This window comes from Mugil cephalus, chromosome 1 (genome assembly GCF_022458985.1).
Source record: "Mugil cephalus isolate CIBA_MC_2020 chromosome 1, CIBA_Mcephalus_1.1, whole genome shotgun sequence".
Classification (NCBI taxonomy): Eukaryota; Metazoa; Chordata; class Actinopteri; order Mugiliformes; family Mugilidae; genus Mugil; species Mugil cephalus.
The window spans coordinates 21,980,318-21,997,184 of NC_061770.1; the positions used below are offsets into that span (position 1 = coordinate 21,980,318).

Genomic DNA, 16,867 nt, shown 5'->3' on the forward strand with positions numbered 1-16,867 from the left:
GGCAGTGAGGAGACCTGATAACTGCTGTTGTCGTTGCTTGGAGAGTTTTAGGGGAGAGACGTGAAAAGATCTTTACAGTCTAACTTCCTGCCTGGACATGAATCCTCAGATTTCATCATATGTAAAATGGAAGACATCGTTCATTTCATTTCCTCTTTCCTCACACGTCCCTCACTGTCTCATGTGTAGAAAATGATGAAGGACAACAATCTTGTACGACACCTGGATGCGTGCGAGACCATGGGCAACGCCACGGCCATCTGCTCCGACAAGACGGGCACCCTCACCACTAACCGCATGACTGTAGTGCAAGCGTTCATCGGTGAGTGAAAAGTGAAAATTTGGTTCATGTTTAACGTTCGTGTCGCTCTGATTCGCCATAATGAAAACACTGTGTTATTCTAAGGCTGAGAGTGACTGTAAAAGGTGTCTAGAGACCGACTAAACTCCATCATGTGGTCACAAACGAGTGATTCCACAACTTTCCTAACATAGCCAAAAGCAGCATAATAATTAATATTACTTACTTGTCCGACTGCCAGAAGACCAGCTCCGCGTATATATCTTGCAGGCTTTTGTTGTTATTATTATTTTGGGCTGTAATTATAAGCCAATTCTGCAGCAGACTCTCTGGACGTAATTCCCCATAATCAGTGGTTTGGTGTATTGAATGTTTTACACTCTTCCAAATCTCGTGGTCCTACCAGACCTCTTCACTGGGCGGTTGTCATGGCAACTTGTAGTGCATCAGTATCGTACTACGACTGAAACCGTGAAAATATCATTGTATTTAGGATTTCGGATAATTTGCGTGTGCAATCTACAATTTTGTGTGAGGGCTGGAACTGCGCTTTTAAGAGAGGTTGCGTAAATGACAGCAGGTGCAAACGACCGTATGTAAATGAGGGTTTTGCACGATTGGTGTTCGCCGTTGAGATTGCACACGCAAAATGACATTTGGTGCCGTTGCATCGAAGAGGTCTGCTGAAGAGAACATCTGAATGTAATTATAAATTACGGTGCGGTGGCGGACTGCAAAATGAAAATGCGCGACTTCCACCGCTACAACAACAGCAGCCGTGTGTGTGCAGTTACGCGCAGGACAAACCGTTCGCACGTCCTTTTGAGACGTGTTGAATGGAGACATAGCAAAATGACTTTCAGGTTTAATAAATCGCTTTGTGTGGGCCTAATTAATACATTTGCATTTTCTCCTCCCAGCACTCGCAAAATTGTGTGTAAACACCCAATATTCCAAAATCATTGAAGTAAATGTGCTAAGTGGATGCCGATGCGCTATTTTGCATCTTTGAAAGACGCAGCCCTCAGTGCACGCTGTTAGTTACTCAGTTTGTACTTTTTTTGATGAGTTTGCACATGTTTCTGAACTCGCAAACCTTCAGTAAATCTGGACATTAGTGTTTTAGTTTGTGGTGGAGTTTATGACCTATACTGCAGCCAGACACCAGGGGGAGCTCTACTTGCTTTAGCTTCGCTTTAGAGGAGCTGTTCCACCATCGATCTTCACACAGTCTGTGCTGTGGGCTAGTTGGGTTCAGGATTTGCAGTTAGCATTGGAAACAAATTTTACAATTCAATTACAATAAATTATTATTTTGTTTCTAAATTGATCATCTGTCTTCTCTATGAAATTAGTAGTTCCCTTTCTGTAGAAATATTGTCTATTTCAAATGTTTCTGACACGCTGCATTTCACTACCTAACTGTGTTGCCACTGCGACAAATGTTTACATAATGACAGACATTCAGATTATAATGCAAAATCTGCTGTTTTGTGCAGTTGAATGAGGTAGAAAAATCGTTTTCTTTCTCCCTTTGGTGAGAAAGAAATGATCAAATAGAGGTTTTCTCTCCCTGGTCTCTCTCTTGCAAACACAATGCCCTAATCTGCACCAATTACTACACATCTGTCAGTGTATATAGATTATAACTGATATGTATTAACTTGAGATTGTTGCTCTCCAGGCGACGTCCACCACCGTGTGGTCCCAGATCCTGGACAGATCAACCCCCGGATCCTGGATCTATTAGTCAATGCTATCGCTATCAACAGCGCCTACACCTCCAAGATCCTGGTGAGTCACACAAAGGCGCTGATGAATGATGCCATTTTGCCGTTGCTTTGCAGCCATCCTCTGACTTTGTGCGTTTATTCTGTCTCTAAGCAGCGCGCTGGTTATCAGACTCCGATAAATAACCACTTCTGTTTCTGTACCGTCAAATTATTTCAGCCGCCTGACGTGGAGGGAGGCCTGGCCAAGCAGGTGGGCAACAAGACAGAGTGCGGCCTTCTGGGATTAGTATTAGACCTGCAGCAGGACTATGCCCGCGTACGGGAGCAGATCCCTGAAGAAAGACTCTACAAGGTGGGGAAACCATGCGCTACACCCACAAAAGTTGTGTCTAATATTTGCCTCATAATAACTAAACTATCTATATCTTGGCATCATCATTTGCTCAGACAGACACATGTGATATTAATTCCAAGCACATTAACCTGAACAGTAAGTCAGAATAAATCAGATTAATTCTCCGGACATGTTCATGTGAGTTTAAGGTGTGAGCTGCGTCTTTAATAGGACTTTAAAGATCCTCAACAATGACATTAAACACACAAGCTGTCACTCATTCCTGGTTGACTTGTAGCATAAGGATGAAATGGGAGTGTATTTGAAGCTTCGGCATAATTTCTTCTACTGATACAGGTTTAAACCTTAAGCTGCAGCTTCAGCAAGTCCACTCCTGTTTTGTCACACGTCTTCTCTCTGTGTCTGTCAGGTGTACACATTTAACTCTGTGCGTAAATCCATGAGTACGGTGATCAAGCTGCCGGACGGTTCATTCCGCCTCTATAGCAAAGGAGCCTCCGAGATCATGCTGAAGAAGTGAGTGACCAGTTAAAGGGAGGCGGAGGGGGTAAAACAGTGGTTTTGTGAGTTTGAATGTGACATGTTCTTCTTTCTCTTTCTTTCTTTCTTTCTTTCTTTCTTTCTTTCTTTCTTTCTTTCTTTCTTTCTTTCTTTCTTTCTCCCATAGGTGTTCCTACATCCTAGAAGCCAACGGAGAAGCGCGTTCGTTCCGCCCTCGTGACAGAGATGAGATGGTCAAACAGGTGAGGCTTGTTGATATCTGAAATATATCACTAAAAAACAAAAAAAAAAAACATTATGACGGGTAATGCCGGTGGAGTGATGTCGTTCCCAGTGACAGGAAACTTTGGTTCTCTCTTTCAAGTGTTTGGCATTGTTGTAAACATTTTTAATTTAATGAAGCGAAGACGACAGGATACAGGTTTTTAGACTTTGGAATTTGTTTCAGAGCACTGAACTGTAGTAAAAAAAAATGTAACCTAAGTTAGATTTAGTTTCAGATTTGAATTAGATTTAGAATGTGTTATATTATAGAATTGTCCTACACATTAGGAAGTTGGACAAATATAGTGCGTGTTTTAAGTCTAATACATGTAACTGCTGCCTGGTGCTGAGCAGGTGGTGCAGGAAGCGACACAAGCGTAGTGAGAACGGACTGAAACGCCGCCCGTCTGGTTGTGGCTGCGTGGAGCTAAAAGGAGCTCCAGATTCCACAACAGAGTCGCGCCATAAATATATTTCATGGCTGCAGTGTGTGGCGGCCGCGCTTGTTTAGTCTCTGTGGTACTTTCAATTAAAGATCGCATTGTGCGTCGCTTTATTTTTGGCTTTCTTCTTTGATCCTCTGAAGTTTGTGCCTTGCATTAGGATTATGAGTTGTGCTCTGTGAAGATAACAAAACGCTGGGTGGCCATTTGAAAAACATTCACACACTGCTGTAGATTAGACGATTGCGTTTCGAAACTGTTATAATAGCAGCGTCATTCACTTGGATATAATATACAGCCACGTTGGCTGCATTTTGTAACATTAAAAACTGAATAAATTGTTAAACCGTTTACGACTGCTCGTATTTTATCTTAAAAATCCACCTGTAAAGAATCTTCCTCAAACTTGAGATAATAATCAGCCGCATTCTGATTAAATGCCATCACTGAACAGTGTGGGCAAAAAAACTGTGGCATCAGCATCGGCACGTTTTGATATGTTCCAGATCTGTTGTCGCCTTCCTCACAATAATTCAAAGCACAGACATTTAGCAGCAGAACACATGTGTTTATTCCCTGTGCAGGCTAAGCGCTTTTTACACTGAGTGACAGGCAGGCTGACCTAAATTTGGCTTTACGACGAGCGCAGCTTACACTGTGAGAAAAATAACTCTGCTCCTTGCACAACTTTATTCAGGCTCAGTTGTTCAGTTTGCATTTTGGCAGCTTTATTTTCCCCTCTGCTGTCTGGAGCAAGGCGAGCGTCATTTCGCTGCCACCGCGTCTCAGCGTATTGGTGCATTAGTCACTGGGGATGTAACTGAAGGGTTGTTTGTGCACGGAGAGCCAGGCGGCGTGTGCGATCTCTTCCTGACCCTACACGTGATGACGCTTTGTTGAAAGGTGATCGAGCCGATGGCGTGTGAAGGGTTGAGGACCATCTGCATTGCTTACCGTGACCTGCCGTCCAATCCGGAGCCGGACTGGGAGAACGAGGCCGAGATAGTGACGGAGCTGACCTGCATCACTGTGGTGGGGATAGAGGACCCCGTTCGGCCTGAGGTAAAGCTCCGTGCGTTTAGTTTGTGTTTTTAGAATTGACGTTATATTCACAAATTGTCTGGGAAGAGATACACCAATGTTGTTCCCATATGTTATTTTAATGTATTGTGTTTTACTTTATCTCCCTTATATTATCCCTGTTTTGTTACTGTTATACTGTCATACACCAAATCAAAAAGCGAACATTTGAATTGCATCATATTTTCGAGTGAACAAAGCTCCGTATCCCTCCAAGGTGCCTGAGGCCATTCGTAAGTGTCAGCGCGCAGGCATCACGGTGCGGATGGTGACTGGCGATAACATCAACACAGCCAGGGCCATCGCTGCTAAATGCGGCATCATCCACCCTGGAGATGACTTTATCTGTATAGAGGGCAAAGACTTCAACCGGCGAATCAGGAACGAGAAGGGAGAGGTAAGCTGGGGTCTCGGGTGGGTGAGTCGTCGGCTAATAAAAAAAAAAAACATTAAAAAAGCATTTTATTTTCTTTTGTGTTCACATATATTATTATTATGGTTAAAAAAAACTAAATCATTGATGTTTGTGAAGATTCTCAGTTCACTCAACTTCGGAGGGTTTTCACTAAACGCAGCGTCCTTGTGAACAACAGCTGAGGCAGAAACTGGTTCACCTCAAAGACAAAAGCAAGCAGAGCCACGTCGTTATTCATCTTTATTTATCCAGGTTATCCACGTTCTCATTTTCAATGACGACCTGGGTCAGAGGCAACAAACATAATTCATTACAAGATAAAAGAAAAAAATGAAAGTGCAGTATTTAGGAATTAGAAACAGGAACAGTGGTCATGGACAGTTGAATGCAGCAAATTTGTGAATGGCAAGAACGGTGATAGAGAGCTGAGTTTTAGTTTCAGCTGCAAGTGGTTCCAGTTATTAGAAACTGAAATGAGAAACGGCGAGTGGTTAAGTTAATATAGAGCATCAGTGTAAATGCGCCAGACTTAGCACAAATGCTAAATTTCAGCCGTAGTCCCAACAATCGTATGATAGACAATTAAAGAACCAGACACAGATAGACAATGTCAAAACAAACCAAAAAGACACAGACAGAAAATACTATGACAAAACATTTCACCCACATTAATGGACCAAGAACCCTGAGAGTATGCATCAGATTAAGAAACTATTTAGTCTATGATTTATTTTTAGCCAATGTTTGATGTGTTTTTTTTTTTGTTGTTGTTGTTAAAGTCAGTAGTTGTCACAGTTTTTTGATGTGTGGTGGTAACTTGTTCCTCTTGCAGCTAAGACCATTTGGGAGAATTTAGTCGTACGTCTCGGTACATTACAGTCGTCTGTAGTTAGAGCAAGAGCATTTAAAACTTTAAAAATGAGACAGGCATCCATAAAGATTCGATAGCTGTCTAGATCAAGAATATTACACCTTTTTAGGACATTACAGTAATGAAAGTGAAGAGGTTTCCTGTCTAAGATTTTAACTGCCTTCCTGAAATGAAAAGTCGCCAGTTGTAGTAGTTGCAGTTGTAATTTATTGCAGTGAGGAAAGTACAGACTCGTTTTTTATATGTTATGGAAATAAAACAACACTTTGCACTAATGCACCTCGCACCACTTGAATGGCAGCTATTCAGGTTGGTCCATAAATACTCGAACGACAGGGGACACTCTTTATTTGTTGGGACCAAAACATTTTAGCCAGAGAGTCAAGTAACATAAAAAAAACAAAAAAAACAAGGCAACATCCTTTGGATTTGGATTAAGCTGCTAAATGAAACTGTTTTCATGATACTGCACATCAGAACGTTATTGCACATAAATCAGAGTTACTGCACATGATCTATAGATATTGCCCATAGTGTAGGTTATTGCACATGAAACAACCGAGTTCTTGCACCTGGAACATAGTTACTGGGTTAAGGCTCAGCTTTTCTATGTAGTATGAGTTTAAATAGAAATATCATTGCGCACGAGTACAGTGTGGATACACTGAATAAAATAAAGCACTATTTTATTTGTACGGCCTGGATCAACAGTGACATCTAGTGATTAATCATCACACTCTTTCCTCCCATTCTGATCCATCCGATAGATTGAACAGGAGCGCATTGACAAAATCTGGCCCAAACTGCGCGTGCTGGCTCGATCCTCGCCAACTGACAAACACACACTGGTTAAAGGTGAGTTTATTAAAGAGAACACACACATACACACACATTCGTTCAGAAAACACACACACCTAAAAAATAAAAAAATCCTTTTCCAGGCATCATCGACAGCACCGTCTTGGAACAGAGGCAGGTTGTTGCAGTGACGGGAGACGGAACTAATGACGGGCCAGCTTTGAAGAAGGCTGATGTGGGCTTTGCCATGGTAACCTGACATATTATGACATCATTAAAACATAATCATTAAACCCATTTAGTTGTAGCAATCACATAATCTAATCATTATATTAATACAGCAACTTTTAAAAATCCTTTTTTTTAATGTCTGTGCAGCACATAAAAAGTTTAAAAGAACAAAGCAACAAACACCATTACAACATTAGATGACAAAAAAAGAAAAAGTTGACGTTATACTGGTCACCGATCAGCCACAACAATAAAACCACTGACAGGAGATGTGAATAATGTTTACCGTCTTTTGCTTCGTTCGCAAACTTTTGGAATTGGCATTCATGAGGATGTTACTTAGACATGTAGCACCCACCTAGACCAGACCAGACCAGACCAGACCAGGCACCCCCCACCCCATAGTAATGACCCAGCAGGATGCAGCCTGACACACACACACAAACACGCAAAAACGATTTAGGAACAAGCACAAGGTGTTGACCCGGCCTCCAAAGTCACGAGATCCCAAACTGATCAAGTATCTGTGGGATGATCCACAGAGGCCCCTCCCCTCAACCCATAGCACCCAAACCCCCCCCCAGGAACATCCTGTTACCAGACCCCTCTAGGACACCCTCACAAGACACATGTCCATTCTCTGATGAGTCACAACTGTTTTGGAGGCACAAGGGAGAGCTACACAATATTAGGAAGGTGGTCATAATGATATGCCTGATCGGTACATGTCATATACATATTAAAAAAAAAATCAGGATATATTTATTTTTATCTTTAATAGAACGAAGGTTGGGAACGGTGGAAGCACTTCGGTCCAGAACACCAGATTGATACAGCAGCGCTCAGGAAATGATTCGGACGCCTGAACGCTCCGCGTGAATCATGAATCACGAGTCTCTGTCCCCTCACCGTGTCTCCGTCTCTGTCAGGGTATTGCAGGGACGGACGTGGCCAAAGAAGCGTCCGACATCATCCTGACTGATGACAACTTCAGCAGCATTGTCAAGGCGGTGATGTGGGGGCGAAATGTCTACGATAGCATCTCCAAGTTCCTGCAGTTCCAGCTCACGGTCAACGTAGTGGCTGTCATCGTGGCCTTCACGGGGGCCTGCATCACTCAGGTAGACAGATGTGTTAACACGCGTACATGCTGACCGCTGCGGCCTGACGCATGTGCAAATCCTGCGCACGCGCGCTCCCTCGCTCAAAATACTTGTCACGTCTGCGAACATCACTCACCGCAGATCTGCTGGGACGGGGCAAATCAGGAAATGCTTTTTGTGCATTTTTACACCAGGCTTACGTAAGCGGAGACGTCCTGACCCTTTATGTTTATTACGCACGTTTTTGATGTGAAAGTATCACAATGCAAATCATGTTTTCACAGTGTATTTTTATTTTTATCACATTCAGCCACATATAGTCAGTCTTAACAGACGTGTATAATGACTTAATGTAAATAGTTATTCTATTTATTATTATAGTTTATTATAGTTATTAATCTTTATCCAACTTTAGAAAAAACTGTGCTGATGGGAGAGTTTTGACAGAAGACCTTACTCTACTACTCATCCAGGCATCTCTTTGGTTCTCAATGCCTGGTGGATTTTTATTAGAAGCACCTGTGGCTGGTGCCCACTTCAAACCCCTGTGCTGGGATTATTGGTGCGTTCCATCTGTTCCCAGAAGCCAGAATTTCCGAGTTGCGAGTTGAATTTTCATCTGGGATGCTCCCAAATTTTCTACTTAGAAAGTCATAGAATCCTCACTGCCCCCGTTCTGATTTGTTTTTGTTGCATTAAATCGGTCGTACAGACAGTATTTTTCCACATGCATATGTTGAAATGTTGTTACAGTGTAATGGGAACTATTAGCCCATGTCACGCTAACAACGGCTAAAAACAATAGCCTGATAAAATCAAAACATGGTGCGAAACACCATCGTGTTGTGTTTCTGTGAAAATGTCAAAATTTACATTTAAAAGAACAATTAAAACCAGTATGTTAACGAAATATAAGGAAACATGTTAGTTCGATTGCTCTACTCATTGTGTAGTCATGAGAGGTCTACAAACATTTCATTTTTTTTGTGTGTGTTGTTTTTATGATGGAACTTTATCTTGGGAACTGAAATGGAAAAGTGACAGTCAAGTGTTGACTGATACCTATTTTATTTCATTTTATTTTATTTTATTATTATCATTATTTTGCTGCTTATTTTGTTGTTGTTTTTTAATTGAAGTTCTTTGTAAACTGATTCATGGAGTGGATAACCTCTTATGTTTTCTAGATCGTAGGTTTTTAACAGGGGGTCCGCGGAGGCGCTGCAGGGGGGTTGCAAAGTCTTTGGTTGATAAGACATTTTTTTATATATTTCCCCCACAAATTTAAATTTCTTTAAATACACATTAACATGAATCCAACATATTTTAATAAAGGGACAAAGGATGATAATAATACTGTGTATTTACAAATAGTACTAAGCCGAGTTTAATATAGAACACATATAGTAGGTAGAGGGTCTACACTTAGGTCCTTGGCCTGAAAAATGTTGAAGACCTCTTTTGTATCTGAACATCAGTTTACAACAGAAAACGTTTACTCTGCTTCTTCCATTTGAAGAGCAGCTGTCACGCAGATGTTTTTTTCAACATCACTGACGGGGCATCATCTGCACAAAAAGAACAACACTGTGTAAACAAACTGCGTGTCTCTCTTATAAATTCACTGATTTACTGAGAGCAACTAACTGGAGCTAGATGTTTGCTGGGAAACAGCCTTTTCTAACGACCACCAGTGTCAGCGAAGCATTTCAGTGTGATTCATTAACATACTTTACTTTTTTTTCTAATCTCTCTGCAGGACTCTCCTCTGAAAGCAGTGCAGATGTTGTGGGTGAATCTGATCATGGACACGTTTGCTTCGCTGGCTCTGGCCACCGAGCCCCCCACTGAGGCCCTGTTGCTACGGAAGCCCTACGGCCGGAACAACCCTCTCATCTCACTGACCATGATGAAGAACATCCTGGGACATGGAGTGTACCAGCTGGTCATCATCTTCACCCTGCTGTTCATAGGTACACACACACACACACACACACAGCCAGCTTAGTAGCTACAGCATAGATGGGGTCTAGATTGCATAGAATCTGTGCACATTCAGATGATCTACTGTGGTAATTAGCATAGATTTTGCATTGTTTTTAGCTTGTTTATGTTGCTGTAAAGAGTGCTGCTTTGATCAAGATCTTCATTTTTTTTTCTCCATCCCTTCTCATTGCCTCTTCCTCCTCCCCTCTCCCCTCTTCAGGTGAGCGCATGTTCAACATCGACAGCGGCCGCAACGCTCCCCTGCATTCCCCTCCCTCCGAGCACTACACCATCATCTTCAACACTTTCGTCCTCATGCAACTGTTCAACGAGATCAACGCCCGCAAGATCCACGGGGAGAGGAACGTCTTCGACGGCATATTTGGCAACCCCATCTTCTGCTCCATCGTTTTGGGGACCTTTGCCGTGCAGGTAAGGCCGACCCTTTAGCTCCCTTCAGTTGGTGGCTGAGAACATTTTGAGTGGATGTGCTGAACATTTCTAGACAGACTGAAGAGTTACAGATAGATACAAGGAAAGAGATTTGTAGCAAAGTAATTTATTGAGTGGAATCCAGAGATGGGTGTGTTATCGTTGTTGCAACTCCCATACTGGATTCCCCAGAGTTCTGCTATCATGTCATTTTGAAATCACTTTTTGAAAAGTCACAGTTTTTCATTTCTACATTTGGAGTGATACTCTTCTATTCCATTTGGCGTAAGACTTCACTCTGACAACCTTATCTCTCTGCAAGAGCCAATCTCAGGCTCTCTAGGCATCATTACATAGCACCTGCAAGTACACCTTCACCAGGAGTGAATTATTTTAGAGTAACAGCATTGCAGGTGTCACGTCTGTTCGTTGATTTATTTTTATTTTTGTTAAGACGCACACAACAGGCCAAAGGTTTGGAAGCAAAATCAAATTTGTACGTAAAAGATGATAGTTTCATTGGTATACTTCTCATTGAAATAAACATGATTATTATGTAAAGACTAACTTATTAGAAGATATTTTTACTATTATTATCAGGTATTTGAGTTTTTCTTACTTAGACTTTGCTTTCTTCAAAGTCCTCCTCTGGCTTTAACAACAGCATGGCACATATGAGGCATTCACTCCACAAGTGATATTTGTGTGCAGACTCTCAAAAGCCAAAGAGTTGAAGTGAATAATGCAAACTGATTTTTTTTGTTTTTTTTAACCTTTGCACTGAAGTTGTGCCTCTTGCAAATCTTCTCCACCCTAAAACTAAGCCCTTCTTTCCTTTTTTGCTGACATTCATTCTGCAACGGTCTTGCAGACTTACAAAGCAGACAAATCATGTGCCCTGCTTGGCCCATTCAGATGGCAGCCATAGGTTTGCAAGACAGTTAACGTGGGCAGCTTTGGGGAAAGAGCTGTCAAAGCCAGAGTTCGACATTCTCTTGGAAACAGCTGTACAGCCTTTCTGGCTGATCCCCAACGAACAATTTGAAACAATCTTCACAGGATTGACATTAGATTGTAACACCAGAAAAATAGCTTTTAGTAACGGATGAAGATTTACATTACACAATTTAAATAATGTGACGGTGTCTCGAAAACATTCAGCTTTTCGGTCACGACTTGTTTCACACAGAAATGGTAACGCTTACATTCAAAAGCACCGGCTGTGGCTCAGTTGGTCCAGCTGATCGTCCAAGAACCAATCTGACATGATGTTTTACAGTGTTTGTAGTATTCAGACACAAAGTGATGACAAGTCAGTGTGTGAAAACTACACCTGACTCAACACTTGATGAATAATTAAATACTCGACCACAAATTGCAAAACTTAGTGACAATGTGAGGTGTGTTGTTTCAAATTGCGGACAGTGCGGATGGGTCCTCGGATGGTGCAGCACTGGTTTCTCCCTATAACACTGTTCGTGCACATGTGACAGGAATGACTTTCCCCACCGTGTTTCTGCTGCAGATCGTCATCGTCCAGTGGGGAGGGAAGCCCTTCAGCTGTGCTCCTCTCAACGTGGAGCAGTGGCTCTGGTGTCTGTTCGTGGGAGTTGGAGAGCTGCTCTGGGGCCAGGTAAGCAGCTCCTCAGCCTGATGAGCCAGACCACATTCAGACCAAGTGCGAGCCGCCACGCCCGGTTTGCAAAAAAAAAACTTAAATGACATCTCGTAACAAACCCGGCTTCCAGGTGATCGCCACAGTGCCGACAGAACGGCTGCCGTGTTTGAAGGAGGCGGGGCTGGGCCTGGAGCCCGGGGAGGAGGAAGGCGAGGAGATGGCGGAGGACGAGGAAGAGATCGACTGTGCCGAGAGAGAGCTGCGCCGTGGACAGATCCTGTGGTTCAGAGGCCTCAACCGTATCCAGACCCAGGTACTGTTTGACCAGGAACCTCTAAAACAAACCGTGACAAAAGCTTCTGAAACACTCACAGATATCCGGACACCTCGAGCAAAGCTTCACTCGGCCATGACACACAATTTATTTAAGGTGCATTACGCATATACGGGGAACATTATGTCTTGTAAAGAGCATAACAATCTGGATATGAGTGCTTTAATTAAGTGCTTCTTGATAAAAGAACAAGTTATTAAAGGGGTTATTGGTGCTAAAATACGTTCTGCCATTGCCTAAATAAACTGTGTGCATCATGGTCTACTACACACTAACTGTAATTTCATTCTGCTGTACACTCTTCTGCTGTATGGTCCGAATGACAATGAAGTTCACTTGCCTTGAAGTGACTTTTGAAAAGGAAGAACTCCATTTAACCTGCGAGTGTTGATTCTTCTTTCAATTTTATTCAACAATGCTGTATCTCATTTGTTCTTTCTCTTCAAAAGTCCGTCTCTTATCTCTCATCACGTCTGTGCTGTTCTTCTGGATTGTGCCAAAACGTAACGATTCAAGTTTTCTTCTCTCCAACACAGCTTACCTCCCCGTTTTCGCTCGAAACCCCTCGCGAAAACGGCTTTCTCTGACTCTGAAGTGGTACTTGAGGCCGCGCTGTCTGATTGTATGTGTGTTTGGATGTTGAGTACAGGCGAATGCTAAGTAGCCAGACTTCTGACTGAGCTGATTACTTGATTGGTCCTTGCTCCGCTTTCTGTGAGAATGGACTTTAAAAAGACAGCATCAATACGAACAAAGAGCTCGCAGCTAGCAGCCTCCTGAGGGGTGTTAGAGCCAGTCCAGACTCTCTGCTTAAGTGCCTCTTGTTGCAAAAGTTTTTTTTTTTTTATGGAGGGTATCTTTGACGTCACTGCCGCCTAGGGCCACGCCCCCTGAGTGGCAAAAACATGGTGAAATGTAGCAGTAAATGTGAAAAATGTGGATTATGAGATCAAGTTAAGGACAATTGGACTCGATGATCCACACAAACTAGTATGTATTTGGAAAAGTGGATTAGCCTCAGTTTCAGTTAGTTTACGTTAGTTTTAATTAATTTCAGTTATGATAAGTGTAGCTAAATGAAAGATGCTAACGCTAAGAGTTTTGCTGAGAAGTAACGTTAGCCATATAATACTGTAGCGTCTGACCAGGCGTTAAAAGGATGACGAGGAGTGATCGCAAATATTCCGTTTATTGTTTTATTGTTATTTATTATTGGAGCTGAAATAGTGTCGTAAATACTGTCGTAACTACTGTCGTAACAACAGCATCGACAAACGTATCTGACATCCTTACAGACCGTAACTTCAGAAGTAACTTAAGGTATGACTTCATCAAAAAAAAAAAAAAAAAAAAAATACAGCATAAATTAATATTACCTGAAAACCTGTTACCTGTAAATGTGAACCACAACACCGGGTGTCGGTGCCTGGGCTCCAGTTGTTTCTTCGTAACGCCACTTACTTCTCTTTTCCTCGGTTGTCGAGATACCTGTAAAAATATATCTCCGACTGATTTCAAAGCGGTTCAGTCAATCGCAGAACAACTCTTCCCCTTATAATTTAGACGCCATCAAAGCCTGTGGTTCAAACTAATGCCGCTAATCTCCACGCTCAATCAGTCACTTTTTGCCACTCAGTGGCCGTAACCATGGAGACACCGCCTGCTGTGACGTCACGCGCATACCCTCTGTTAGTAAGTAGCCGCGGTGCACATCACTGGTGCACGTTCGCAATTAAGGGCATTTCAAATGCTGCAAGGGGACCAAACACACACGCATACGCACAGAAAAACCCGGACCCACTTTCCTGCCCTCACTGAGTGCTGCTGTTTTGTCTCTGTCCTACAGATGGAGGTAGTGAGCACATTCAAGCGAAGCGGTTCGTTTCAGGGAGCGGTGAGACGGCGCTCCTCCGTGCTCAGTCAGCTCCACGATGTAAACACTATCTCTACCCCCTCTCACGTAGCTCTCTCCACCGCAACAGCCAATACCAGCCCTGCCCCCGGGAGTGAGTCCGCCGAACGCATGTACACACATACACACGCACACGTATAAAAAAAAAAAACATACATCCTCACACCTGCACACACACTTGTTGTCACTTTCTCTCTCTCTCACACACCCACACACACACACACACACACTCATTCATATAAACCAACACACACACTGGTGCACGGCACGTGGACTGCAGAATTTTTTATTCTCTGTGGTTGTGTCCCCCCTCCGGCTCGCTCGCTGCTCGTGTGTGTGCAATGTCTCCTCTATTTTTTTATTTTTTTTTATTTTTTTATTTTTATCTTATTTTCCCTTTCAAACAGCACCCAGTCCTGAGCGGCTGCGTAGTTCTGGTCTGATCTAGTGTGGTCCAAACCCATGTCCCAAGGCCAGATTCTGTTTTTGTTGAGTGTCGGTCAGTGCAGGAGGTGGCTGCCTGTTCTCTCTCTGTGTCTGAGGCGTCCTGACACAAATGGCACAGCATTGTTTTGCAAAAACAAAAAAGAAAAAGAAAAAAGAAGTGACTCACGTTTAAAGGAGCAAAAAAAAAAAAATCACTTTTTGTTCCTCCGACAATGCAAGGACACGTTAAGAGAGCAAATGGCAGCTTCTCTTGCACCATGTGTTATTTCCTGTATGTGAATGAGGTCAAGCATGGTTAATGTGGTTGGACCTTGCTGTTAACATCACTAATATCAAGGAGTGGCGTCATTTCTTTTTGCTAAAGAAAAAAACAACAACATCAACAAAAAAAAAAAACAGACAACGGTAGCACTGCTGTAACAATTATGTGACTCTTCGGTTCAAATGATGTGATTATATTCCGTAGTCGTAGAATTCATACTCATTTCCAAATGGCTTTTCACATGGCTTCTGCAATTCTCCAAACTGTAAACCTTCGAGTATAAAAGCCCCATAATATACCGCTGCTGTTTCCAAGGCTCCGGTTAAAACATTACCCTCTTCCTCTATCACTCTTTTGCTTTTCCTCTTCTGCTCCTCTCACTTTTGTTTGGTGCTGCAATTGTTGTCAACTGGTTATTTCTGTAACAGTATTTCCAGCTTCGGCGTCACAAGTCTGGCCTCACTGATGTCTCCAAAAAGTCCTGATTTTTTTCTCTCTCTCAGCCTCTTTCTCTTTCTCTTCTTATTTTTTTTACATTTATGAGATATTACAGGTTGTTTGCAGAGATCTTTCTTATGAAATGTCTTCTAATTGTTCTAATCTTCACGAGTAGAGTTGTTCTTTTGTGGAGGTATTTAGATTGTATCAGATCTAAATACAGGCTCTTGTGTAGCACACCGATAAGATTTCTTTAGAGGTTTTCTCTTCATATATTTTCCCATTTTTTCCTCCTCCTCTTTTTTTTTGGACCTTACCTCATCCCTTTTTTTCCTCATCTTACCATCTCCTTACTAGAGTAGCGACCACTCCTCATGTTTTTTCTTGATTTCTTTGTGTGTCAGTTCTGTGTGCGTCTGTCTGAGAGGAAGTCTACGGGGGCTGACGTTGTCTTGAGAGCCGTAGTCGTGTGTCCTGTGCGCCTGTACGCTCGCGTGGCTGTGTGTGAGTGCGCATGCATGCGCGTGGTTGTGCTGTCTCTTCATTTGATCGTCTCCATCCGTCCTCTCAGTTGCTTCTTCCTTACTTTTTCTCCCTTCCTTGTCCATCCTTCCCCCTCCTCCCATTCCACGCTGTCCTCCTCCGCCCGCGTTGCTCCACCACCTGTAGGTGTAGATACAAAGAGACCCGAGTCGGCGACCGCTGACACCTCCTGCGCAGACATTTTGAGTTCCATGGGCTTTAAAGTGCTTTGGAAGCGCATCCTTCACTCCATCACTTTACGCACTTGTAAAATAACTACATAAAAAGGTCAGGACATTACGAGATTGGCGGCCTGATAGGAGGCAGTGAATACATGAAAGGACTGGAAGGAGGGATGTACAATCAAAGTATGGAGCTAGGGCTCAGACCCACTACTGCCACTACCGTTAATTGCTTGCTCATTCACTGTAATTCAAAGGGTTTCTGTGTGGAGGCAGTCCATGCTCAGATACGCTATACAAAACACACAAAGAGATGCGCCAAACAACGCCCCCTGTTGTTCCTGCTTGCTTTGGCTTTTTGCAGGCGTTTACACAGAAAAGTAAAATTCAGATACTGTCACATTTCCATTTGCAATGTGATCTTATCGTCCACCAATCCCATGCATGTTAAGACCAGAACCAACAATGGATGTGTCCTTCTGACAACTTATATTATTAGATTTTTCTCAAAGTGGTGCACCGACACTGACACACACACACAGTACTGCACTGGGTTACATGACTGAAAACAGTCAGTGAATGCAATACTATATATGTATATATATATGTTGTGTTGTAGACTACTCTTAAAGGAAAGAA

At 42.6% G+C, this 16,867-nt stretch overlaps 1 protein-coding gene across 5 annotated transcripts in view; it reads left to right on the forward strand.

Moving 5' to 3' along the window:
- Nucleotides 1-16,867, forward strand: part of atp2b3b (ATPase plasma membrane Ca2+ transporting 3b) — a 48,944-nt gene that overhangs the window by 22,270 nt on the left and 9,807 nt on the right. For 3 of the 5 annotated variants that reach the window (XM_047605567.1, XM_047605558.1, XM_047605577.1), the window contains 14 exons: nucleotides 190-322; nucleotides 1,986-2,095; nucleotides 2,252-2,386; nucleotides 2,799-2,905; nucleotides 3,057-3,132; nucleotides 4,501-4,659; nucleotides 4,895-5,074; nucleotides 6,731-6,818; nucleotides 6,905-7,011; nucleotides 7,922-8,113; nucleotides 9,855-10,068; nucleotides 10,302-10,513; nucleotides 12,039-12,146; nucleotides 12,262-12,444. In XM_047605567.1, the coding sequence (XP_047461523.1) occupies nucleotides 190-322; nucleotides 1,986-2,095; nucleotides 2,252-2,386; nucleotides 2,799-2,905; nucleotides 3,057-3,132; nucleotides 4,501-4,659; nucleotides 4,895-5,074; nucleotides 6,731-6,818; nucleotides 6,905-7,011; nucleotides 7,922-8,113; nucleotides 9,855-10,068; nucleotides 10,302-10,513; nucleotides 12,039-12,146; nucleotides 12,262-12,444 (2,004 nt within the window). Of the gene's footprint in view, nucleotides 1-189; nucleotides 323-1,985; nucleotides 2,096-2,251; nucleotides 2,387-2,798; nucleotides 2,906-3,056; nucleotides 3,133-4,500; nucleotides 4,660-4,894; nucleotides 5,075-6,730; nucleotides 6,819-6,904; nucleotides 7,012-7,921; nucleotides 8,114-9,854; nucleotides 10,069-10,301; nucleotides 10,514-12,038; nucleotides 12,147-12,261; nucleotides 12,445-14,311; nucleotides 14,472-16,867 lie in introns of all 5 variants that reach the window. The other 2 variants (XM_047605585.1, XM_047605592.1) reach the window with 1 other exon arrangement.